Source organism: Staurois parvus, unplaced genomic scaffold (assembly GCF_062004578.1).
Source record: "Staurois parvus isolate SC_StPar_1 unplaced genomic scaffold, SC_StPar_1.0 ptg001719l, whole genome shotgun sequence".
Lineage (NCBI taxonomy): Eukaryota > Metazoa > Chordata > Amphibia > Anura > Ranidae > Staurois > Staurois parvus.
Window position 1 is genome coordinate 544775 of NW_028319515.1, and position 25006 is coordinate 569780.

General features: G+C 50.6%; 1 protein-coding gene across 1 annotated transcript; it reads right to left on the bottom strand.

Annotated features, from left to right (window-relative positions):
• Positions 1-3356: 3356 nt before the first annotated feature.
• Positions 3357-17273, bottom strand: LOC149434653 (protein mono-ADP-ribosyltransferase PARP15-like). Its single transcript, XM_089663553.1, has 3 exons — positions 17169-17273; positions 8486-8660; positions 3357-3646 (listed from the first exon to the last, which is right to left on the bottom strand). The coding sequence occupies exons 1-3, from the start codon at positions 17271-17273 to the stop codon at positions 3357-3359; spliced, it is 570 nt and encodes a 189-aa protein (XP_089519679.1).
• Between the last annotated feature and the right edge of the window lie 7733 nt (positions 17274-25006).

A 25006-nucleotide genomic window follows, 5' to 3' on the forward strand; every position in this document is an offset into this window, starting at 1 on the left:
AAAAAGGAGCCAAACAACTATGTGATCATACATGGCTTCATATGATATCAAGCCAAGGTCAGGTAGACCAAGAAAAATTGCAGCCACAACTGCTAGAAGAATTGTTCAGGATACAAAGAAAACCCCCCACAGGCCACCTCAGGAGAAATATAGGCTGCTCTGGAAAAAGATACAATACCACGACACTTGAACAAAAATGAGCTGCATGGTGGAGTTGCCAGAAAGAAGCCTTTACTGCGCCAATGCCACAAAACAAGCCTGGTGAGGCAAGTCAAGTTGTTGTCGGGCATATTGTAAACAGGCTTTAATTGTCATGGTAACCTGTGTGTGTTACCTTGTGTGTCTGTACCAAGGCCAAACATTCCAGGGGGCGGAGACTTCTGATCTGGGGGGTGGGGACTTCCGATATGGGGGCGGAGACTTCTGATCCAGGCCATTCGGAGGGATTTCTGTTATCATTAGGATTTAAAAAGGATCATAAATGGCTTTATATCATCACCATCCTTCAATAAAAGACAGTTTTTTGGCACAATCAGCCAAATTTTCAATATCAATGACAAAATTTCACCATTTCTGCCAGGGGAGGAAAACTTTTGAGCAAAACTGTGTATGTGTATATTTATAATATTCCATTTAATTTTCTATTCTTCAGTTTTAATAGTTTTTCTCACTGTGGTGTAAAAAGGAAGCAGCGGACCTGAATTTATTTATCCCATATACTGTGTATATATGCATATATTTTAACTTTTTTTTAGTTATTTCTTGATATATCTTGTATCGTATCATACTTATGACACTGTGATACAGGGGGGAAAAAAGTATTTAGTCCGCCACCAATTGTGCAAGTTCTCCCACTTACAGAGATGAGAGAGGCCTGTAATTGGCATCATAGGGAGACCTCAACTATGAGAGACAAAATGAGAAAACAAATCCAGACAATCTCATTGGCTGATCTGGAAAGAATTTATTTGCAAATTATGGTGGAAAATAAGTATTTGGTCACCTACAAACAAGCAAGATTTCTGGCTCTCACAGACCTGTACCTTCTTCTTTAAGAGGCTCCTCTGTCCTGCACTCATTACCTGTATCAATGGCACCGGTTTGAACTTGTTATCAGTATAAAAGACACCTGTCCACAACCTCAAACAGTCACACTCCAAACTCCACTATGGTGAAGACCAAAGAGCTGTCGAAGGACACCAGAAACAAAATTGTAGACCTGCACCAGGCTGGGAAGACTGAATCTGCAATAGGCGAGCAGCTTGGTGTGAACAAATCAACTGTGGGAGCAATAATTAGAAAATGGAAGACATACAAGACCACTGATAATCTCCCTCCATCTGGGGCTCCACGCAAGATCTCACCCCGTGGGGTCAAAATGATCGCAAGAACGATGAGCAAAAATCCCAGGACCACACGGGGGGACCTAGTGAATGACCTGCAGAGAGCTGGGACCCACGTAACAAAGGCTACCATCAGTAACACACTACGCCGCCAGGGACTCAGATCCTGCAGTGCCAGACGTGTCCCCCTGCTTAAGCCAGTACATGTCCGGGGCCCGTCTGAAGTTTGCTAGAGAGCATTTGGATGATCCAGAAGAGGATTGGGAGAATGTCATATGGTCAGATGAAACCAAAATAGAACTGTTTGGTAGAAACACAACTCGTCGTGTTTGGAGGAGAGAGAATGCTGAGTTGCATCCAAAGAACACCATACCTACTGTGAAGCATGGGGGTGGCAACATCATGCTTTGGGGCTGTTTCTCCGCAAAGGGACCAGGACGTCTGATCCATGTACAGGACAGAATGAATGGGGCCATGTATCGTGAGATTGTGAGTGCAAACCTCCTTCCATCAGCAAGGGCATTGAAGATGAAACGTGGCTGGGTCTTCCAACATGACAATGATCCCAAACATACCGCCCGGGCAACGAAGGAGTGGCTTCGTAAGAAGCATTTCAAGGTCCTGGAGTGGCCTAGCCAGTCTCCAGATCTCAACCCCATAGAAAACCTTTGGAAGGAGTTGAAAGTCCGTGTTGCCCAGCGACAGCCCCAAAACATCACTGCTCTAGAGGAGATCTGCATGGAGGATGGGCCAACATACCAGCAACAGTGTGTGCCAACCTTGTGAAGACTTCCAGGAAACGTCTGACCTCTGTCATTGCCAACAAAGGATATATAACAAAGTATTGACATGAACTTTTCATATTGACCAAATACTTATTTTCCACCATAATTTACAAATAAATTCTTTCCAGATCAGCCAATGTGATTGTCTGGATTTGTTTTCTCATTTTGTCTCTCATAGTTGAGGTCTCCCTATGATGCCAATTACAGGCCTCTCTCATCTTTGTAAGTGCGAGAACTTGCACAATTGGTGGGGACTAAATACTTTTTTGCCCCACTGTATATGGGAATGATAGTGCTGTGATCCTTTCCTTTGTATCTTTTGATGGGTATTTTCCCAGACCACAGCTGATGTCACATCCAATACTGTACTGATGGGGAGGGCACATTCGCTCTATATTTCCTGTCCTGCTGACAATGGTTTCAGCAGACAGGAAGTGAAGGAAAAATCTGGAACAGGAACGCAGACAGATATACAAATCTGACCGGGAATGCAGCCTGCACAAGTCTGCTCTGTATTGCTGTTGCCGATCAGGGCTGTCTTAATGCATGGGCACTGTCCAGGGGTCCCAGGTGCATGGGGGCCCCATGATAATCCTGCATGACATCATACTTGCCAACTGTCCCGGATTTGCTGGGATAGTCATGCTTTTTATTAGGCTGTCCCAGGATGGCCGTGTCCCGGGCAGCGTCCTGGAATCTGTACGGTGTACTCCTGATCACAGTATTGTGCCCTTATGACCCGCCCTCCCCGTACTGTGCCCTTCTGCCTCCCCCATCCGCCATATTGTGCTCTTTGTGTTGAGTAGTCTTTGATTTGTGGCATGTTTTCCTACTACTAGTAAATATATGTTTAATTCTATCAACTATTTATAGTAGAATTCTTGAGAATAGGTGCAGGCCAGGCTGGTAGGGGCCCCAGTGCATTCCTTTGCCCAGGGGCCTATGATTCTGTCAAGATGGCCCTGTTGGCGATGTATGGTCAAATCAGAGATGGAACTTTAAATCAGAGAGGGATTTCGCTTGATGATACGAGTTCCTTTTAAAGAAGCCAAAAGTTACTTAATGGGAATTTGGTGCAGGCCAGAAGACGGAGAAAGATGCACGCAGCATTCAGTCAACAAAGGAGTGTGCCAAGAGGAACGAGGTCCTCAGATGATGTTGCAAGCTGTTCAGGAAAGCTGCTGAGAGTCTTGACACTTCCCCGTAGCCCTCGTTGTGCTCTCTGAGGTCACTTGGTGAAGGTGATGAGGTATTCCGGATAGGCCTGGATGTCATTAAATATCACGAACACTGAGGGTCCTGATACACGGTCTGTGACGCTGTCATACAGGTCGGTGGGGTTCGATGGGCTCTTGGCTGGAGGGGCGATCATTGCTTTATTCCCAGCACAGTACACACCGGTGAGGACACGGGCCAGGTACATGTATTTGTATCCATTTGTATCCAGTTTGGAGTACGTGTCATCCGCAGAGAAAATGGCATCAACAGCGAAATACGTTCCTCTTCCCAACATCGCAGCTGGACTCATAGAAAGAGAAAGGAAATGATTATCCTGAGATCAGAAATACAACACGAAATATACAGGATATCTACATATGAGGGAACACGGAATATACAGGATATCTACATATGAGGGAACACGGAATATACAGGATATCTACATATGAGGGAACACGGAATATACAGGATATCTACATATGAGGGAACACGGAATATACAGGATATCTACATATGAGGGAACACGGAATATACAGGATATGTGCATATGAGGGAACACGGAATATACAGGATATCTACATATGAGGGAACACGGAATATACAGGATATCTACATATGAGGGAACACGGAATATACAGGATATCTACATATGAGGGAACATGGAATATACAGGATATCTACATATGAGGGAATACGGAATATACAGGATATCTACATATGAGGGAACAGAATATATATCTACACATGAAGAAACCTACACTATATAGCCAAAAGTATTGGGACGCCGGCCTTTACACGCACATGAACAGCATCCCAGTCTTAGTCTGTAGGGTTAAATATTGAGTTGGCCCCGCCCTTTCCACACACATGACCTTTATTGGCCCCCCAGTCTTAGTCTGTAGGGTTCAATATTGAGTTGGCCCCGCCCTTTCCACACACATGACCTTTAATGACCCCCCAGTCTTAGTCCGTAGGGTTCAATATTGAGTTGGCCCCGCCCTTTCCACACACATGACCTTTATTGGCCCCCCAGTCTTAGTCCGTAGGGTTCAATATTGAGTTGGCCCCGCCCTTTGCAGCTATAACAGCTCCAACTCTTCTGGGAAGGCCCCCCACAAGGTTTAGGAGGGTGTCTATGGGAAGGTTGGACCATTCTTCCAGAAGCACATTTGTCAGGTCAGGCACTGATGTCGGGGGAGGAGGCCTGGCTCACAGTCTCCGCTCTAATTCATCCCAAAGGTGTTCTATGGGGTTGAGGTCAGGACTCTGTGCAGGACAGTCAAGTTCCTCTACTCCAAACTGGCTCCTCCATGTCTTTATGGACCTTACTTTGTGCACTGGGGGGGCAGTCATGTTGGGACAGGAAGGGGCCATCCCCAAACTCCTCCCACAAAGTTGGGAGCATGAAATTGTCCAACATGTCGCCTTAAGATTTCCCTTCACTGGAAGCCCAACCCTGAAAAACAACCCCACACCATAATCCCCCCCTCTACCCAACCTTTAAACTTGGCACAATACAGTCAGGCAAGTGCCGTTCTCCTGGCAACCGCCAAACCCAGACATGTCCATCGGATTGCCAGACAGAGAAGCGCGATTGGTCAATCCAGAGAACACATCTCCACTGCTCTAGAGCCCAGTGGGCGGGGAGCTTATTGGGATCCGGAAGCGCCCTTTAACAAGGGGGCTTTCCAGCTTGCTGCAATAGGTTACCTTGCTTCCTAGTAGCCTGTGCGTACCCCCGCTTTCCTGACCTGCCTCGAATAAGGGTCTGGTATGGATTTTGGGGGGACCCCCGCACCCTTTTTCTTTACATTTTGGTGTGGGGGTTCCCCTCAAAATCCATACCAGACCCAAAAGGCTTGGTATGGATTGGAGGGGGAACCCCATGCCATTTAAAAAAAAATGTTTAATTGTCGGGCAATGCCGACAATTCTTTTGACATTCAGCCATCAGTGGGGAATCCCACTGACAGCTGAAGCATTAAAGAATGTTTTCACTACAAAAATACCGCAACACTTAGGCTACGTTCACACTAGCCTTGTGTGCAGGCGGCAGAGAGGCGTTTGGGAAGCGTTTTTACCGCTTCCCAAATGCCTCTGCCAATTCTGCACATTACAGCACATGGTGCTGTTCTAACAGGAGCGTTTGCGTCGCGTCGCGTTGCGTCGCGGCAAAACGGACGCCTCTGGTCGAGTCAGGAGGCTTTGAAGCCTCCTATTCTCGTCTATGGTGCCACTCCGCAAACGCCCGGCTGGCGTTTGCGGTGCGGTTGCGACGCGGTTGCGGGGCGTTTGCGGAGCGGTAACACCACTCAAATGCATTATAGGCGTTTGTGGGGCGTTATTAACGCTCGGCAAACGCCTAGCAACCGCCGCTAAACCGCGCATGCGGCGTTTGCGGAGCGTTTGCCGAGCGTTAAAAACGCTCCGCAAACACCGGACCAACGCTTGCCAAACGCTATAGGGGCGTTTGGCAAGCGTTGGCAAAACAGCCTAGTGTGAACGAGCCCTTAGTAATGTAACTCCCGCTGTATTTTAGTAGCTGAGCGGTATCTTACCACATACTCAGATACGGTAAGATACCGCTCAGTACGTTGTTCATGTTCGAAGTTCGCGGTCGAGCTTTCAGTAGGTTCGAATGATCGACTGCAAACTGAACAGGGGGGTGTTTGGCCCATCATTATCGAACACTAGCACGCAGACCTAATCAGGGCCGTGGATAAGGGGGTATCACCAGTCCTCCTGTACGGGGCCCAGGCCAACAGGGGGCCCCAGGCAGCTGGGATAAGTGGATGTGGGCAGGGAGGGTGATCAGTACGAATTACTGGAACCGATCCCCTGTATGGCTTTTCCTGCAGCAGCTGAAAGCTGGATTCTTCTCTTATCCCTCCCAGTTGCTGCAGAGATAGTCATACAGGGGATAGGTTCCAGTAATTGATCCAGCCCCCGCTGCACCCACCACCCTTCCTGTGCACCATATGTTTTCCTCTGCTGCCCAGGCCCCCCCCCATGTGCCCCCACCCCCTGCAGTACTGCTGACTTACCTCCTCTCCTTCCCTCCGGAAGCTGCAAGCACACAATAGGATCCTTCAGAATGGAGAGTGGGGGATAGGTCTGGTAAATATGTCACATTTGCCAGCCCCTTTCTTTCCTGAATGAACAAAATGAGTGATCAGTACTGATCTCTCACTGTGTTCATTCATAAATGAAGCATAGTAAACTGTTTTTTTTTTTTTTTTTTTTAGGGGGCCCTGTCAGGTGTGCTCTGTGGGGCCCTTTGGTTTCTAAAAGCAGCCCTGGGCTTAGTAATACCTACGTTCAGGGCAGATAGGCAGGAACCCAAGTAACTCGGACAGGAGGAAAAACCTGGTGCTTGTTCGATGTGCACAGAAGCGTGACAAGAGTGGTATGTGACGGGAGTGACTTTGGGTGGGGGGCCCATGGAACACAGCTCACTTTGGAGGGGTGGGGAGACCCCTGTCTCAGCTCCCAATATCCCTATTATGTGTAAGTCACCCTGTGCCTGTTAGGGGTACAGGGAGGAATGTCCTGATATTGTGTAGACATGTAAAGGTGGGGGTTGTTCAATGTTTACTGCCATGTGGTGCATCCCATTGTTTTATTGTGTGTCCTTCTTGGGAGCAAACTATTATGGGATGTATGTGTTTGTGTATTGGTTTGGTGGGGGGTGTCTGCTGATGTTTCTCTGGTTGCTAGATTTGGTTTGCCCCGCCCTGTGTCATTATGCAGGGAGGGGGTTTTTTCCCTTGAATGTTTATATCTTGTGTCTGTGTTAAAATAAAACAGTCTATTTCCTGATTTTACTTTGAGTCTGGTGCTGTCTCGTCTTGTATGGCCAGCGGTGGTGTCCGTGGATCTGTGTTGGGACAGGGAAGCGAGAGTTTAACGGAAATACCCTAGTGCAGTCGGGGTCCGGTTCCGTTACATGGTATTTTCTTTGTAATGCAATATCAGTTAGAGTTGTCAGGGAACATCGCTCACGTCTCTTTATGTTCCTCTTGTTCCCCTTCCTACTCCATAGTTTCTCCAAATGCTCGTCCTCAGGCGTGAGAGTATAGTGGACTCCGGGTCATAGTCTAAATTGGCGGGGGGTGAATGTATCGAGGACACATTGGATGCCTTCAGCTGCTATTGTGCTCCTGCTGGGCGTCATGGGCATTCCTTTGATTTCAAAGAGGAGTGGGCTCCCTCCAGGCATAGCTGCCCTTAATTTATCCACCGCTATATGTGCTGCAACTTGAAGACTCTCCAAACCATAGATTTAGGATACAGAGGAACCTTGGTGAGGCAATATATTTGCAAATGTGTTCTGTTATGAACATGAATTGTTAGAGAGGGTCAATTTGGGTTTTTCTCAGGCAGCAGTCAGCCAATGCCAATTTGTAGTCAATGTTTGCTCGACCTTCTTCTAAGTCCAGCCTGGCTGTCAGTTCTTCCTTCTGTCAGTAGGTGGGACCTCTGATTTTGGTGGGAGATCACACAGTGGGCTTCAACTATAATTATTCATATCTTATCACAGCCAACCAATAAGAGTTTCTTTGCCAGTGGAGCATCATGGGTAAGGGTATGATTTGGGGTGAACTGATGCAAGCTCTCTTCCCCCCTGAGCTGTGGCTGTGGGGAGGGTGCATGTTCTGGAACTTCCTATTTCGAGCTTGCCTGCCTGAAGAGGCCTATAATTGATTGGATTTGGAAGCTGGCCCTGTGAAGAAGCAGCATGCAGTCTAAAGGAGGCTGGATGACTCTCCTGCAGAAGACTGGGAATAGGATGGAGTCCCAGTTGGTGCTGGTTGACTCTCTCAAAGAAAGATGGCTGTTGAGCATAATGTCTACAGAAGGCTCCTAAACAGGGGAGTGTCAGCATGTGAAGTATTGGAGTTCTGCTTTAATCTGCAGCATCTGAAATCCTTACCCTCTTCCTCATGGTTGTGTGAGTAATCAACCTACTTTACTTCATCTTAAAGTGACTGGTGCCTAATTCTTTCCAGACCCCCCCCCCCCTTCCCATCACCACCATGGATCAGCTCTGAAGTGAATCATCAGCCCACCCTGTCTCTGTGGGTGCCACCATGCCTCCAGCAAGGCATGAAGGATAACGGGGGGGGGGGTCACTTCTCACCATTGCTCCCAACGTAGGCTTTGTTGAACCCATTACGATTTATATCGTCTGTTGTCCCGCTCTCGGTGCCATGGAAGAGCCTCTTCTCATTGGTGTTGGTGCCATTCTTGGCATCGATACTGTTCTTCTTACTTTGGTAGTTTTTATATAGAGGCTTGTTTTGTATCCTTTCAATCTGGAATGATAGAAAATAAAATCGCTGACACAACAAAATATTGATATGCATTCACTAATCTTGGTGCTCAGCTGGCAAAGGTAAGGTCGAACAAAGACACTGGTTCATTCAGTTCTATGTGTGAGTCTGTTTATGTCACTACCGTTTTCCATGTCCCTGTACATTGTGTTCTCTAAGAAACACATCTAAAAGTTTTTTTTTAATTTATCTACACTCCCTGGTGACACCACCAGTTGTGGAAGGGAGTTCCACATCCTTACTGCTATGACAGTACGCAGTTCAAGACTGAACTAATCCTAGTCCAATTTCATAGTTGGTGTCTTCTTTAGAGACCTAAGATTGAATAGCTTCCTCCCAATGCTAGGGTCAAAAGATTGCAATTATCCCATCTTAAGAGTCCTTTTTTCAGAGATAATAAGTTTATCTTTTGTAGTCATTCTTCATAACTGAGGTCCTCCAGCCGGCATAACTGTGGTCCTCCATCTCTCATAACTGAGGTCCTCCATCCCCCATAAATTAAATTCCCCACCCCCCATAACTGAGGTCCTTCAGTTCCCGTAACTGTTGTCCTTAATCTCCCATATCTTAAGTCCTCCATCCCCCTTAGCTGAGGTCCTTCAGCTCTAATATCTGTGGTCCTCCATCCCCCATAAATGAGGTCCTCCAGTACCCATAACTCTGGTCCTCCAGTACCCATAACTGTGGTCTCCATCTCCCATAACTGTGGTCTTCATCTCCTATAACTGTGATCCTCCATCCCCCATAACTGTGGTCCTCCATTCCCCATAACTGTGGTCCTCCATTCCCCATAACTGTGGTCCTCCATTCCCCATAACTGTGGTCCTCGAGTACCCATAACTGTGGTCCTTCAGTACCCATAACTGTGGTCTCTATCCCCCATAAATGTGGTCCTCCAGTACCCATAACTGTGGTCTCCATCCCCCATAACTGAGGTCATACAGTACCCATAACTGTGGTCCTCCAGTACCCATAACTGTGGTCTCCATTCCCCATAACTGTGGTCTCCATTCCCCATAACTGAAGTCCTCCAGTACTCATAACTGTGGTCCTCCAGTACCCATAACTGTGGTCTCCATTCCCCATAACTGTGGTCCTCCAGTACCCATAATTGTGGTCTCCATCCCCCATAACTGTGGTCTTCATCCCCCATAACTGTGATCCTCCATCCCCCATAACTGTGGTCCTCCATCCCCCATAACTGTGGTCCTCCATTCCCAATAACTGTGGTCCTCCATTCCCCATAACTGTGCTCTCCATTCCCCATAACTGTGGTCTCCATTCCCCATAACTGAGGTCCTCAAGTACCCATAACTGTGGTCTCTATCCCCCATAACTGTGGTCCTCCAGTACCCATAACTGTGGTCTCTATCCCCCATAACTGTGGTCCTCCAGTACCCATAACTGTGGTCTCCATCCCCCATAACTGTGGTCCTCCATTCCCCATAACTGTGGTCCTCCATTCCCCATAACTGTGGTCCTCCATTCCCCATAACTGTGGTCTCCATTCCCCATAACTGTGGTCTCCATTCCCCATAACTGAAGTCCTCCAGTACCCATAACTGTGGTCCTCCAGTACCTCCAGTACCCATAACTGGGTACCCATAACCATTCCCCATAACTGTGGTCTCCATTCTCAGTACCCATAACTGTGGTCCTCCATCCCCCATAACTGAGGTTCTCCACCCCCCTTAGTTGTGTTGCCCTTTTCTAGACTCTCTCTAGTTAAAGAACATTTTTCGTGTACATTTGCGACCAGAACTAGACGGCATAGTCTACATGTGGCTGGTCCAGAATGCTGTAAAGTGGTAGAATAGTCTCATCTCGGGAGTTAATACCCCTTTTAATGCATGATAATTAATCTGCTGGCCTTGCTTGTTGCCTCTTGGCATTGCATGCTGTTGCTGAGTCTGTGGTCTACTAGGACCTCTAGATCCTTTTCCATCCTTGATTTCCCCAGAGGTTCTCACCCTAGGGCTTGAACTATTTATTCCAACTGTGTTTATGAGCTAGTTAAACAGAACTGGTCCCAGAACAGAGCCCTGGATACCCCACTCACAACTCCAGACTATTCAGAAAACAATGCCATTTATCTCCACCCTTTGGACCTGCTGCTGCAACCAGCTTTCTATCCAGATCCATACAATATTATCAATACCAAAAGACCTCAGTTTGTAAATTGTGTTTATGGGGTACCGTATCAAACGCATGAGTGAAATCTATAAAGACTAAGTGCCCGGTCATACTGGTGTGATTTCAGGTGCCATTTGCAAACTGAATTTGCATCCAATGAATGTGAATTTCAGTGTCTTAACACGTGCGATTTGCTGCAGCGAGATTTCTAAAGTAGTTCTCGCATTACCTATTCTGCAGTTTTGTTGCGATTTCACATGCATAGAATAGAATGGAAATCACACCGCAAATCGCAAGAAATCAATGAAAATCTTCACAAGTAGCAATAAAGTCTTCAGACATCGCACCTGAAGTCACGCTGAAATTGCACACAAATTGCAAGATTTTAAATCACAGAGGTGTGACTGGTGACTAAATCTACATATCACAGAATATCATGAAATCTAGATGTCTATATAAAATGGTTAGGATTAGAAAGGTGCGATTCGCTTTGTTACGCATCGAAATTCGGAAACTTTTTTTGTAATTTAGAGATTCCGATATCCAACTTTCCAAATCACAATAGTAATGAATTTCAACAAAACCAAAATAAATTATAACGAAACAAATAATCTAAATTTGAATTCAAATTTGTGGCGGGAGTCACTTTGGGTGGGGGGCCCATGGAACCCAGCTCACTTTGGAGAGGTGTGGAGACCCCTGTATCAGCTCCCCATATCCTTCTTATGTGTAAGTCACCCTGTGTCTGTTAGGGGTACAGGGTGGTCTGTCCTAATATTGGGATGGGGGATTGTGGATTGTTTAATGCCATGTGGTTGCATCCCATTGTTCTATTGTGTGTCTTGCTTGGGAGCAAACTATTATGAGATGTATGTGTTTGTGTATTGGCTTGGTGGGGGGTGTCTCCAGCAGCCCTCCCTCCTGATGGGACTGTCTGTTGGTGTGTCTCTTGTTACTAAATGTAGATTGCCCCGACCTGTGTCATTTTGCAGGGAGGGGGGGTTGTTCCCCTGAGTGTATATATCTTGTATCTGTGTTAAAAATAAACTAGTCTACTTCCTGGTTGTACTTCAAGACTGGTGTCGTCTAGTCTTGTATGGTCTGCTGTGGTGTCAGTGGTCGGTGTTTGGATGGGGAAGCGGTATCCAAACAGAAGTACCCAAGTGTAGACCAAGGTCGGTTCCGTTACAAAAATTAATTCAAATTCAGAAACAAATTTGAACTTCAAATGGAAACATATTGTAATAAATACAGTAAGGTTTATAAGTGAAATAAGATCATGATTCTTACTTAGGCTGCTTTATAGAACAGAAAAAAAAAAAGAATAAAATAGAATAGAATAAAACAGAATAGAATAGAAATGAAAGGAATAGAATAGTAAAAAATAAAATAGATTAGAATATGATAAAATAGAATGAATATAGTCATCTTCTGAAATTCAAATTTCAAAATTCAAAAATTTCTCATTTCAAATTTCGAATTTGAATTTCGAATCGATTTGGAAATAATGAATATTCAAAATGAATCCGAATTTGTGAACCAAATTCCAAAAACAAATCATTCTAACATAATAAATATGACAAATCGAAATTATGACCTTATTGCATGAATATGAAATGAATTTTTCTATCCAGCACATCTTTTGTAATGATCCTCTCCCACTGCTGGCTTGCAGTTGAACGTGCTGCAACCCCTAGGGGACTGGAATGAAAGCACCCCTAGATCCCAAAAAGGGCAAAAGTCCTTAACATATCACAGCGATATTCATTCTGCGGTTCCCACCCGGTATATAGGTTGGGACAACCCCTATCCAGAGGTCTTCTCTCTCCCAGTGGACATCCTCCCTAGGGAGTATTCAGGGACAGGGTTCCACCAGGCGGACCTGTAGACCATTTCATTTTCATCGAAAGTCCATTTAAAAGATACCAAGTATAGCTTGTTCATTCCTTGATAGTATTCTGGGGCCCCCAAATCCTGGGAGACTGTGAACACCAAAATCAGCTTAGAACACTTTTTTACTTCCATCCATTGTGCCTATTGGACCTGTAGTGTCATGGCAGCCTCTCTGACCAATAGCAAGGCTTCGGAAGTGGAAGGGGGTGGGCCAGAACAGCAACTCAGAATGGTCCTCAGTAGTCTGTGTGGCCCCCACGTGCTTGTATGCATGCCTGACAACATCCGGGGAGGCTCCTAATGAGACCACGGATGGTGTTCTGGGGAATTTTCTCCCAGATCTGGACCAGGGCATCACTGAGCTCCTGGAGAGTCTGAGGTGCAACCTGGTGGTATGGACCAAAACATGACATCCCAGAGTAGTTCTATTGGATTTAGGTCAGGCGAGCGTGGGGGCCATTCAATGGCATCAATTCCTTCATCCTCCAGGAACTGCCTGTATACTCTCCCCACATGAGGCCGGGCATTGTCGTGCATCAGGAGGAACCCAGGACCCACTGCACCAGGAGGAACCCAGGACCCACTGCACCAGGAGGAACTCAGGACCCACTGCACCAGCGTAGGGTCTGAGAATCGGTCCAAGAATTTCATCTTGATACCTAATGGCAGTCAGGGTGCCATTGTCTAGCCTGTAGAGGTCTGTGCGTCCCTCCATGGAGATGCCTCCCCAGACCATCACTGACCCACCACCAAAACAGTCTTGCTGAACCATGTTACAGGCAGCATAACATTCTCCACGGCTTCTCCAGACCCTTTCACATCTGTCACATGTGCTCAGGGGGAACCTGCTCTCATCTGTGAAAAGCACAGGGCGCCAGTGGTGGACCTGACAATTCTGGGGTTCAATGGCAAATGCCAATCCAGCTATTTGGTGCCGGGCAGTGAGCACAGGGCCCACTAGAGGACGTTGGGCCCTCAGGCCACCCTCATGAAGTCTGTTTCTGATTGTTTGGTCAGAGACATTACCACCAGTGGCCTGCTGGAGGTCATTTTGTAGGGCTCTGGCAGGGCTCATCCTGTTCCTCCTTGCACAAAGGAGCAGACACTGGTCCTGCTGATGGGTCAAGGACCTTCTACGGCCCTGTCCAGCTCTCCTAGAGGAACTGCCTGTCTCCTGGATCTCCTCCATGCTCTTGTCTCCTGGAACCTCCTCCATGCTCTTGAGACTGTGCTGGGAGACACAGCAAACCTTCTGGCAATGGTACGTATTGATGTGCCATCCTGGAGGAGATGGACTGCCTGTGCAACCTCTGTAGGGTCCAGGTATGGCCTCATGCTACCAGTAGTGACTTGTGTACAAGAATTAGCTTCCATCTTTACTTTTGTTGTTCTTTCATCTTTCACTTCTCAGTAGATGTCGTCTCCATGTCTACTTGAAGAACACAGGAGGAAATGTGTATTAACCCCTTCTTGTCCGGCCACTGTAAATAAAAACAACCTCCCCACACCCTGCTTGTGCGTGCTTCCTGGGAGCACGCAGCACCGCGATCAGGTGCCGCGATCAGGTGCCCACTGTGTCCGAAGGACCCAGCGGAACACCGATCATCGGACCGGACCTCTGTGATCACATGCAGAGTAGTAAGCAAGATGTTACTTCTGACATCATTGCTTACTACTTGTGAAATCTGTGAATGTTCACAGAGGTTCACAGAGGTCACATGGCACAGGGCCATTCACAACAGCCTTGTACCATGTGACAAGCTGTGACCAATCACAGCTCACACAGTAGTTCTCAATGGCTGCAAGAATGCAGCCAGAGAGAAGGAGAAATTATTGCTTTTACAGCCTTTATGGGTGTAAAAGCATTCAGTGTAAAAAAAAAAAAAAAAATCTTCATCACCCCCAACAAGTAGTACAGTGTCACCATGGTGACCCCACACTGCTAGGGTGCCAGTATGTAAAAAATAAATAAATAATAACATAAAAAAAAAATAAAAATGTAAAAAAAATGGTGAAAATTATAATTTTTGGTTATAAACTAATTTGGGTTATTTTTTTTTTACTAAAAAGATAACGGAATACATTTTGGCCAAGATTTATAATGAAATATTATTTATTTGCAAAATTTTTCATTTATATAGCAAAAATAAATAAAACTCCCAGCGGTGAATAAATACCACCAAAATAAAGCTTTATCTGTCCCAAAAAAATGCTAAAAAATTCATATGGGTACAGTGTTGCATGACCGCGCAATTGTCATTCAAAGTGTGATAGCGCTGAAAGCTGGAAATTGGCCTGGACAGGAAGGGGGTGAAAGTGTCCGGACTGGAAGGGGGGTGAAAGTGTCCGGACTGGAAGGGGGGGGAAAGTGTCCGGACTGGAAGGGGGGGAAAGTGTCCGGACTGGAAGGGGGGGAAAGTGTCCGGACTGGAAGGGGGGGGGAAGTGTCCAGACTGGAAAGGGGGGAGTGTCCGGACTGGAAGGGGGGGAGTGTCCGGACAGGAAGGGGGTGAAAGTGTCCGGACTGGAAGGGGGGAAAGTGTCCGGACTGGAAGGGGGGGAAAGTGTCCGGACTGGAAGGGGGGGAAAGTGTCCGGACTGGAAGGGGGGGAAAGTGTCCGGACTGGAAGGGGGGAAAGTGTCCGGACTGGAAGGGGGGGGGAGTGTCCGGACTGGAAGGGGGGGAAAGTGTCCGGACTGGAAGGGGGGGAAAGTGTCCGGACTGGAAGGGGGGGAAAGTGTCCGGACTGGAAGGGGGGGACAGTGTCCGGACTGGAAGGGGGGGAAAGTGTCCGGACTGGAAATGGGGGAAAGTGTCCGGACTGGAAGGGGGGGAAAGTGTCCGGACTGGAAGGGGGGGGGAAGTGTCCAGACTGGAAAGGGGGGAGTGTCCGGACTGGAAGGGGGGGAGTGTCCGGACAGGAAGGGGGTGAAAGTGTCCGGACTGGAAGGGGGGAAAGTGTCCGGACTGGAAGGGGGGGAAAGTGTCCGGACTGGAAGGGGGGGAAAGTGTCCGGACTGGAAGGGGGGGAAAGTGTCCGGACTGGAAGGGGGGGAAAGTGTCCGGACTGGAAGGGGGGAAAGTGTCCGGACTGGAAGGGGGGGGGAGTGTCCGGACTGGAAGGGGGGGAAAGTGTCCGGACTGGAAGGGGGGGAAAGTGTCCGGACTGGAAGGGGGGGAAAGTGTCCGGACTGGAAGGGGGGGACAGTGTTCGGACTGGAAGGGGGGGAAAGTGTCCGGACTGGAAATGGGGGAAAGTGTCCGGACTGGAAGGGGGGGAAAGTGTCCGGACTGGAAGGGGGGAAAGTGTCCGGACTGGAAGGGGGGGGAGTGTCCGGACTGGAAGGGGGGGAGAGTGTCCGGACTGGAAGGGGGGGAAAGTGTCCGGACTGGAAGGGGGGAAAGTGTCCGGACTGGAAGGGGGGGAAAGTGTCCGGACTGGAAGGGGGGGAAAGTGTCCGGACTGGAAGGGGGTGAAAGTGTCCGGACTGGAAGGGTGGGAAAGTGTCCGGACTGGAAGGGGGGGAAAGTGTCCGGACTGGAAGGGGGTGAAAGTGTCCGGACTGGAAGGGGGGGAAAGTGTCCGGACTGGAAGGAGGTGAAAGTGTCCGGACTGGAAGGGGGGTGAGAGTGTCAAGACTGGAAGGGGGGTGAGAGTGTCAAGACTGGAAGGGGGGTGAGAGTGTCAAGACTGGAAGGGGGGTGAGAGTGTCAAGACTGGAAGGGGGGTGAGAGTGTCAAGACTGGAAGGGGGGTGAGAGTGTCAAGACTGGAAGGGGGGGAAAGTGTCCGGACTGGAAGGGGGTGAAAGTGTCAGGACTGGAAGGGGGTGAAAGTGTCCGGACTGGAAGGGGGGGAAAGTGTCCGGACTGGAAGGGGGTGAAAGTGTCCGGACTGGAAGGGGGGGAAAGTGTCCGGACTGGAAGGAGGTGAAAGTGTCCGGACTGGAAGGGGGGTGAGAGTGTCAAGACTGGAAGGGGGGTGAGAGTGTCAAGACTGGAAGGGGGGTGAGAGTGTCAAGACTGGAAGGGGGGTGAGAGTGTCAAGACTGGAAGGGGGGTGAGAGTGTCAAGACTGGAAGGGGGGGAAAGTGTCCGGACTGGAAGGAGGTGAAAGTGTGTGGACTGGAAGGGGGGGAAAGTGTCCGGACTGGAAGGGGGGGAAAGTGTCCGGACTGGAAGGGGGGTGAGAGTGTCCGTACTGGAAGGGGGTGAAAGTGTCCGTACTGGAAGGGGGGGAAAGTGTCCGGACTGGAAGGGGGGGAAAGCGTCCGGACTGGAAGGGGGGGAAAGTGTCCAGACTGGAAGGGGTTAAAGTTATCTAAGACCCTGGAAATTTGCACATGTGATGTGGAGGGGATGTGATGTGGAGGGGATGTGATGTGGAGGGGATGTGATGTGGAGGGGATGTGATGTGGAGGGGATGGGGTTCTCAACAGAAGGAAGGTTAACCTCTAGTATTACCTTCATGATTCTCATGTGACACGTCTGTGTAAAGAGTCCCTCCACCTCTGAGTAGTCCGGGCTGCTGCTGCTCAGCGGTACCACCTTCAGCTGAGCGTTGTCCATGGAATCCCAATACGGGGGACTGTGAGGGACTCATCTGTAATATAAGAAGTTACATATTGGTTTCATTCCATCCATGTGGAACACAAATATCACCCATCGGTGTACACTGATAGGAATCTCAGAGTTAAAGTGTTATTAAACCCCGGACCCTGTAGTGTCAGGGGAGAGCGGATACAGTGAATGCGAGGTCCGGGGAGAGTGGATATAGTGAATGCGGGGTCCGGGGAGAGCGGATATAGTGAATGCGGGGTCCTGGGAGAGCGGATATAGTGAATGTGGGGTCCGGGGAGAGCGGATATAGTGAATGCGGGGTCCGGGGAGAGGGGATATAGTGAATGCGGGGTCCGGGGAGAGGAGATATAGTGAATGCGGGGTCCGGGGAGAGCGGATATAGTGAATGCGGGGTCCGGGGAGAGCGGATATAGTGAATGCGGGGTCCGGGGAGAGAGGATATAGTGAATGCGGGGTCCGTGGAGAGCGGATATAGTGAATGCGGGGTCCGTGGAGAGCGGATATAGTGAATGCGGGGTCCGGGGAGAGGGGATATAGTGAATGCGGGGTCCGGGGAGAGCGGATATAGTGAATGCGGGGTACGGGGAGAGCGGATATAGTGAATGCGGGGTCCGGGGAGAGCGGATATAGTGAATGCGGGGTACGGGGAGAGGGGATATAGTGAATGCGGGGTCCGGGGAGAGGGGATATAGTGAATGCGGGGTCCGGGGAGAGAGGATATAGCAGCGGTTCTCAACCTGTGGGTCGCGACCCCTTTGGGGGTCGAACGATGCTTTCACAGGGGTCGCCTAAGACCATCGGAAAACACATATTTCCGATGGTGTTAGGAACCGAGACACCGCTCCTCTATCTGTCTCCAGGTGTGGGCGGGATGACATGCCACCCCTGTCATCTGGCCACACCCCCGGGATCAATCCTTGTCGGTGATTGGCCGCCGGAACTGTAGCTCAGGAGAGGCACACAGGTGGCCAATCACTGGCGAGGAGGTAGAGCTTGGAGAGGAGGAGCCGAGCGGCACCGCGAAGATCGAGCGAGTGAAGAGGAGGCGAGCGGCCGGAGAAGGCAGACAGCTGACCGGTAAGTGTCTGTACCACGGGAGAGGGAGCGAGCGAGCGAGCCCAGGCTGGAGCAGGGGTCAGCAAGGTAAGTATCATTGGTGTCAGTGGGAGGAATAGTGCCCAATCATTGGTGTCACTAATACCAATGATGGGGCACTATTCCTCCCACTGACACCAACGATGAGGCACGATTCCTCCCCCAAATGACACCAACGATGGGGCACGATTCCTCCCTCCACTGACACCAATGATGGGGCACGATTCCTCCCCCCACTGACACCAATGATGGGGCACGATTCCTCGCCCCACTGACACCAATGATGGGGCACTATTCCTCCCCCCACTGACACCAATGATGGGGCACTATTCCTCCCCCCACTGACACCAATGATGGGGCACTATTCCTCCCCCCACTGACACCAATGATGGGGCACTATTCCTCCCCCCACTGACACCAATGATGGGGCACTATTCCTCCCCCCACTGACACCAATGATGGGGCACTATTCCTCCCACTGACACCAGTGATGGGGCACTATTCCCCCCACTGACAACAATGATGGGGCACTATTACTTCCACTGACACCAATGATGGGGCACTATTCCCCCCACTGCAAAATTACAGTTATGAAGTAGCAACGAAAATAATTTTATGGTTGGGGGTCACCACAACATGAGGAACTGTATTAAGGGGCCGCGGCATTAGGAAGGTTGAGAACCACTGGGATATAGTGAATGTGGGGTCCGGGGAGAGCGGATACAGTGAATGCGGGGTCCGGGGAGAGCGGATATAGTGAATGCGGGGTCCGGGGAGAGCGGATATAGTGAATGCTGGGTCCGGGGAGAGCGGATATAGTGAATGCGGGGTCCGGGGAGAGCGGATATAGGGAATGCGGGGTCCGGGGAGACCGGATATAGTGAATGCGGGGTCCGTGGGAGAGGGGATATAGGGAATGCGGGGTCCGGGGAGAGGAGATATAGTGAATGCGGGGTCCGGGGAGAGCGGATATAGTGAATGCGGGGTCCGGGGAGAGCGGATATAGTGAATGCGGGGTCCGGGGAGAGAGGATATAGTGAATGCGGGGTCCGTGGAGAGCGGATATAGTGAATGCGGGGTCCGTGGAGAGCGGATATAGTGAATGCGGGGTCCGGGGAGAGGGGATATAGTGAATGCGGGGTCCGGGGAGAGCGGATATAGTGAATGCGGGGTACGGGGAGAGCGGATATAGTGAATGCGGGGTCCGGGGAGAGCGGATATAGTGAATGCGGGGTACGGGGAGAGGGGATATAGTGAATGCGGGGTCCGGGGAGAGCGGATATAGCAGCGGTTCTCAACCTGTGGGTCGCGACCCCTTTGGGGGTCGAACGATGCTTTCACAGGGGTCGCCTAAGACCATCGGAAAACACATATTTCCGATGGTGTTAGGAACCGAGACACCGCTCCTCTATCTGTCTCCAGGTGTGGGCGGGATGACATGCCACCCCTGTCATCTGGCCACACCCCCGGGATCAATCCTTGTCGGTGATTGGCCGCCGGAACTGTAGCTCAGGAGAGGCACACAGGTGGCCAATCACTGGCGAGGAGGTAGAGCTTGGAGAGGAGGAGCCGAGCGGCACCGCGAAGATCGAGCGAGTGAAGAGGAGGCGAGCGGCCGGAGAAGGCAGACAGCTGACCGGTAAGTGTCTGTACCACGGGAGAGGGAGCGAGCGAGCGAGCCCAGGCTGGAGCAGGGGTCAGCAAGGTAAGTATCATTGGTGTCAGTGGGAGGAATAGTGCCCAATCATTGGTGTCACTAATACCAATGATGGGGCACTATTCCTCCCACTGACACCAACGATGAGGCACGATTCCTCCCCCAAATGACACCAACGATGGGGCACGATTCCTCCCTCCACTGACACCAATGATGGGGCACGATTCCTCCCCCCACTGACACCAATGATGGGGCACGATTCCTCGCCCCACTGACACCAATGATGGGGCACTATTCCTCCCCCCACTGACACCAATGATGGGGCACTATTCCTCCCCCCACTGACACCAATGATGGGGCACTATTCCTCCCCCCACTGACACCAATGATGGGGCACTATTCCTCCCCCCACTGACACCAATGATGGGGCACTATTCCTCCCCCCACTGACACCAATGATGGGGCACTATTCCTCCCACTGACACCAGTGATGGGGCACTATTCCCCCCACTGACAACAATGATGGGGCACTATTACTTCCACTGACACCAATGATGGGGCACTATTCCTCCCACTGCAAAATTACAGTTATGAAGTAGCAACGAAAATAATTTTATGGTTGGGGGTCACCACAACATGAGGAACTGTATTAAGGGGCCGCGGCATTAGGAAGGTTGAGAACCACTGGGATATAGTGAATGTGGGGTCCGGGGAGAGCGGATACAGTGAATGCGGGGTCCGGGGAGAGCGGATATAGTGAATGCGGGGTCCGGGGAGAGCGGATATAGTGAATGCTGGGTCCGGGGAGAGCGGATATAGTGAATGCGGGGTCCGGGGAGAGGGGATATAGTGAATGCGGGGTCCGGGGAGAGGAGATATAGTGAATGCGGGGTCCGGGGAGAGCGGATATAGTGAATGCGGGGTCCGGGGAGAGCGGATATAGTGAATGCGGGGTCCGGGGAGAGAGGATATAGTGAATGCGGGGTCCGTGGAGAGCGGATATAGTGAATGCGGGGTCCGTGGAGAGCGGATATAGTGAATGCGGGGTCCGGGGAGAGGGGATATAGTGAATGCGGGGTCCGGGGAGAGCGGATATAGTGAATGCGGGGTACGGGGAGAGCGGATATAGTGAATGCGGGGTCCGGGGAGAGCGGATATAGTGAATGCGGGGTACGGGGAGAGGGGATATAGTGAATGCGGGGTCCGGGGAGAGGGGATATAGTGAATGCGGGGTCCGGGGAGAGAGGATATAGCAGCGGTTCTCAACCTGTGGGTCGCGACCCCTTTGGGGGTCGAACGATGCTTTCACAGGGGTCGCCTAAGACCATCGGAAAACACATATTTCCGATGGTGTTAGGAACCGAGACACCGCTCCTCTATCTGTCTCCAGGTGTGGGCGGGATGACATGCCACCCCTGTCATCTGGCCACACCCCCGGGATCAATCCTTGTCGGTGATTGGCCGCCGGAACTGTAGCTCAGGAGAGGCACACAGGTGGCCAATCACTGGCGAGGAGGTAGAGCTTGGAGAGGAGGAGCCGAGCGGCACCGCGAAGATCGAGCGAGTGAAGAGGAGGCGAGCGGCCGGAGAAGGCAGACAGCTGACCGGTAAGTGTCTGTACCACGGGAGAGGGAGCGAGCGAGCGAGCCCAGGCTGGAGCAGGGGTCAGCAAGGTAAGTATCATTGGTGTCAGTGGGAGGAATAGTGCCCAATCATTGGTGTCACTAATACCAATGATGGGGCACTATTCCTCCCACTGACACCAACGATGAGGCACGATTCCTCCCCCAAATGACACCAACGATGGGGCACGATTCCTCCCTCCACTGACACCAATGATGGGGCACGATTCCTCCCCCCACTGACACCAATGATGGGGCACGATTCCTCGCCCCACTGACACCAATGATGGGGCACTATTCCTCCCCCCACTGACACCAATGATGGGGCACTATTCCTCCCCCCACTGACACCAATGATGGGGCACTATTCCTCCCCCCACTGACACCAATGATGGGGCACTATTCCTCCCCCCACTGACACCAATGATGGGGCACTATTCCTCCCCCCACTGACACCAATGATGGGGCACTATTCCTCCCACTGACACCAGTGATGGGGCACTATTCCCCCCACTGACAACAATGATGGGGCACTATTACTTCCACTGACACCAATGATGGGGCACTATTCCCCCCACTGCAAAATTACAGTTATGAAGTAGCAACGAAAATAATTTTATGGTTGGGGGTCACCACAACATGAGGAACTGTATTAAGGGGCCGCGGCATTAGGAAGGTTGAGAACCACTGGGATATAGTGAATGTGGGGTCCGGGGAGAGCGGATACAGTGAATGCGGGGTCCGGGGAGAGCGGATATAGTGAATGCGGGGTCCGGGGAGAGCGGATATAGTGAATGCTGGGTCCGGGGAGAGCGGATATAGTGAATGCTGGGTCCGGGGAGAGCGGATATAGTGAATGCGGGGTCCGGGGAGAGCGGATATAGGGAATGCGGGGTCCGGGGAGAGCGGATATAGGGAATGCGGGGTCCGGGGAGACCGGATATAGGGAATGCGGGGTCCGGGGAGAGCGGATATAGTGAATGCGGGGTCCGGGGAGAGAGGATATAGTGAATGCGGGGTCCGGGGAGAGCGGATATAGTGAATGCGGGGTCCGGGGAGAGCGGATATAGTGAATGCGGGGTCCGGGGAGAGCGGATATAGTGAATGCGGGGTCCGGGGAGAGCGGATATAGTGAGTGCGGGGACCGGGGAGAGCGGATATAGTGAGTGCGGGGTCCGGGGAGAGCGGATATAGTGAATGCGGGGTCCGGGGAGAGCGGATATAGGGAATGCGGGGTCCGGGGAGAGCGGATATAGTGAATGCGGGGTCCGGGGAGAGCGGATATAGTGAATGCGGGGTCCTGGGAGAGCGGATATAGGGAATGCGGGGTCCGGGGAGAGCGGATATAGGGAATGCGGGGTCCGGGGAGAGCGGATATAGTGAATGCGGGGTCCGGGGAGAGAGAATATAGTGAATGCGGGGTATGGACCTCGTTCCTCGTAGTATGGACCCCATGCATACATCTTTTGATGCCCATAGCAAGTTATTCATCTCTGTAGGCACTGAACCTTAAAGAAGATCTTTAGTCTTAAGAAAAAAATAAACTTCAGTAACTACAAATACTGCATCTGATGACCTTTTAAAAAGGGGCACTTTTTTTTTTTTGTTTCTCCATTTGCATCTAGTGTTTTTGGACCACCCCGGTCTGTAGAGGGCAGCAAGCAGTGCCTATTCCAGAATATTCCAGAACATCCCTATTGGGTCTACTGATGTAGCAATATGTTATATGCTGTGTATGGCCTCTAGGGGTCTCACTACTTACATACTGGTACAACTGTGTTATTGCCTCTCTTTGGTTGTAGTTCTAGGGCAGACACATGTATAATGGCAGCTAGGAGCACCTAATAAAAATGTCTCCTACTAACTACAGTGTGTGAGCATCTGAGCAGGATGGACTAACAGAACAACTGAGTCCATTCCTAGCGCAGGACAAAAGTGTTTGTTGTGTTGAAAAAGAAGCACTCGCCTGTCCAGGGATCCACAGGTTTCTAAAGGGTTCTCCTCATCAGGGATCGATACTGCTGGACAAGACAGAATTCTTGGTTTGGCAGACTCCCACCCAGACACTGGACTGGCCTCTTTTTCTCAGTTCAATTTTTGAGGCTAAATCAAGGTTTCTTACCCGTCCAAATATGTTGTCCCCCCGAGAACAGTCAATCGGGACTACAAGAGGTTGTCCCCTGAGGTTGTCCCCCCGAGGTTTTCCCCCGAGAACAGTCAGTCAGGACTACGAGAGGTTGTCCCTTGAGGTTTTCCCCTGAGATTGTTTCCCGAGAACAGTCAGTCGGGACTACGAGAGGTTGTCCCCTGAGGTTGTCCCCCGAGGTTGTTCCCCGAGAACAGTCAGTCGGGACTACGAGAGGTTGTCCCCTGAGGTTGTCCCCTGAGGTTGTTCCCTGAGAACAGTCAGTCGGGACTACGAGAGGTTGTCCCCTGAGGTTGCCCCCGAGGTTGTCCCCCGAGGTTGTTCCCCGAGAACACTCGGGACTACGAGAGGTTGTCCCCTGAGGTTCTCCCCCGAGGTTGTTCCCCGAGAACAGTCAGTCGGGACTACGAGAGGTTGTCCCCTGAGGTTGTCCTCTGAGGTTGTTTCCCGGGAACAGTCAGTCGGGACTACGAGAGGTTGTCCCCTGAGGTTGCCCCCGAGGTTGTCCCCCGAGGTTGTTCCCCGAGAACACTCGGGACTACGAGAGGTTGTCCCCTGAGGTTGTCCCCTGAGGTTGTTCCCCGAGAACAGTCAGTCGGGACTACGAGAGGTTGTCCCCTGAGGTTGTCCCCTGAGGTTGTTCCCCGAGAACAGTCAGTTGGGACTACGAGAGGTTGTCCCCTGAGGTTGCCCCTGAGGTTGTCCCCTGAGGTTGTTCCCCCGAAAACACTCGGGACTACGAGAGGTTGTCCCCTGAGGTTGTCCCCCCGAGGTTGTCCCCCGAGAACAGTCAGTCGGGAATACGAGAGGTTGAATTATAGACATTACATTTTTATAGGTTGTGGCAGTGCGGTATCTGGCATCCTGCCACGGTCTAAATCGAGGTTATAACTCAGGGTTCTCAGCTATACAGGTTGAGGGGCTCCAGGCTGTTTGCGTAATGCAGGGGAAACTGGTTTTTAGTTTCTTTGTTGATTTGTAAAGCCCATTTTGGGACCTGGGGCCTGGAGATTTCGGAGTGATTTGGGCAGGATGAAATTTCCAATCCTGGGTCCGTGTTTTCAGAACCCCCAGCACACTAATTGTACAGGTGTGTGCAGGCCTTTTTGTAGAGGCCAAACCATGGTTCTGGGCTCCACCCCGACAGACAGGAAGTCATTGCCCAGGAGTCAGGAGGGCTCCACCTAGGAGAGGTGGGAGC

What these genes read in the sequence shown, in the direction of transcription:
- LOC149434653 (XM_089663553.1), bottom strand. Translation starts at nt 17,273, where the DNA reads ATGGACAACGCTCAGCTGAAGGTGGTACCGCTGAGCAGCAGCAGCCCG. An exon ending in GTCACATGAGAATCATGAAG is followed by an intron (nt 8,661 to 17,168) that starts GTAATACTAGAG and finishes CTATCATTCCAG; the next exon opens with ATTGAAAGGATACAAAACAA. An exon ending in AGCCTACGTTGGGAGCAATG is followed by an intron (nt 3,647 to 8,485) that starts GTGAGAAGTGAC and finishes CTATGAGTCCAG; the next exon opens with CTGCGATGTTGGGAAGAGGA.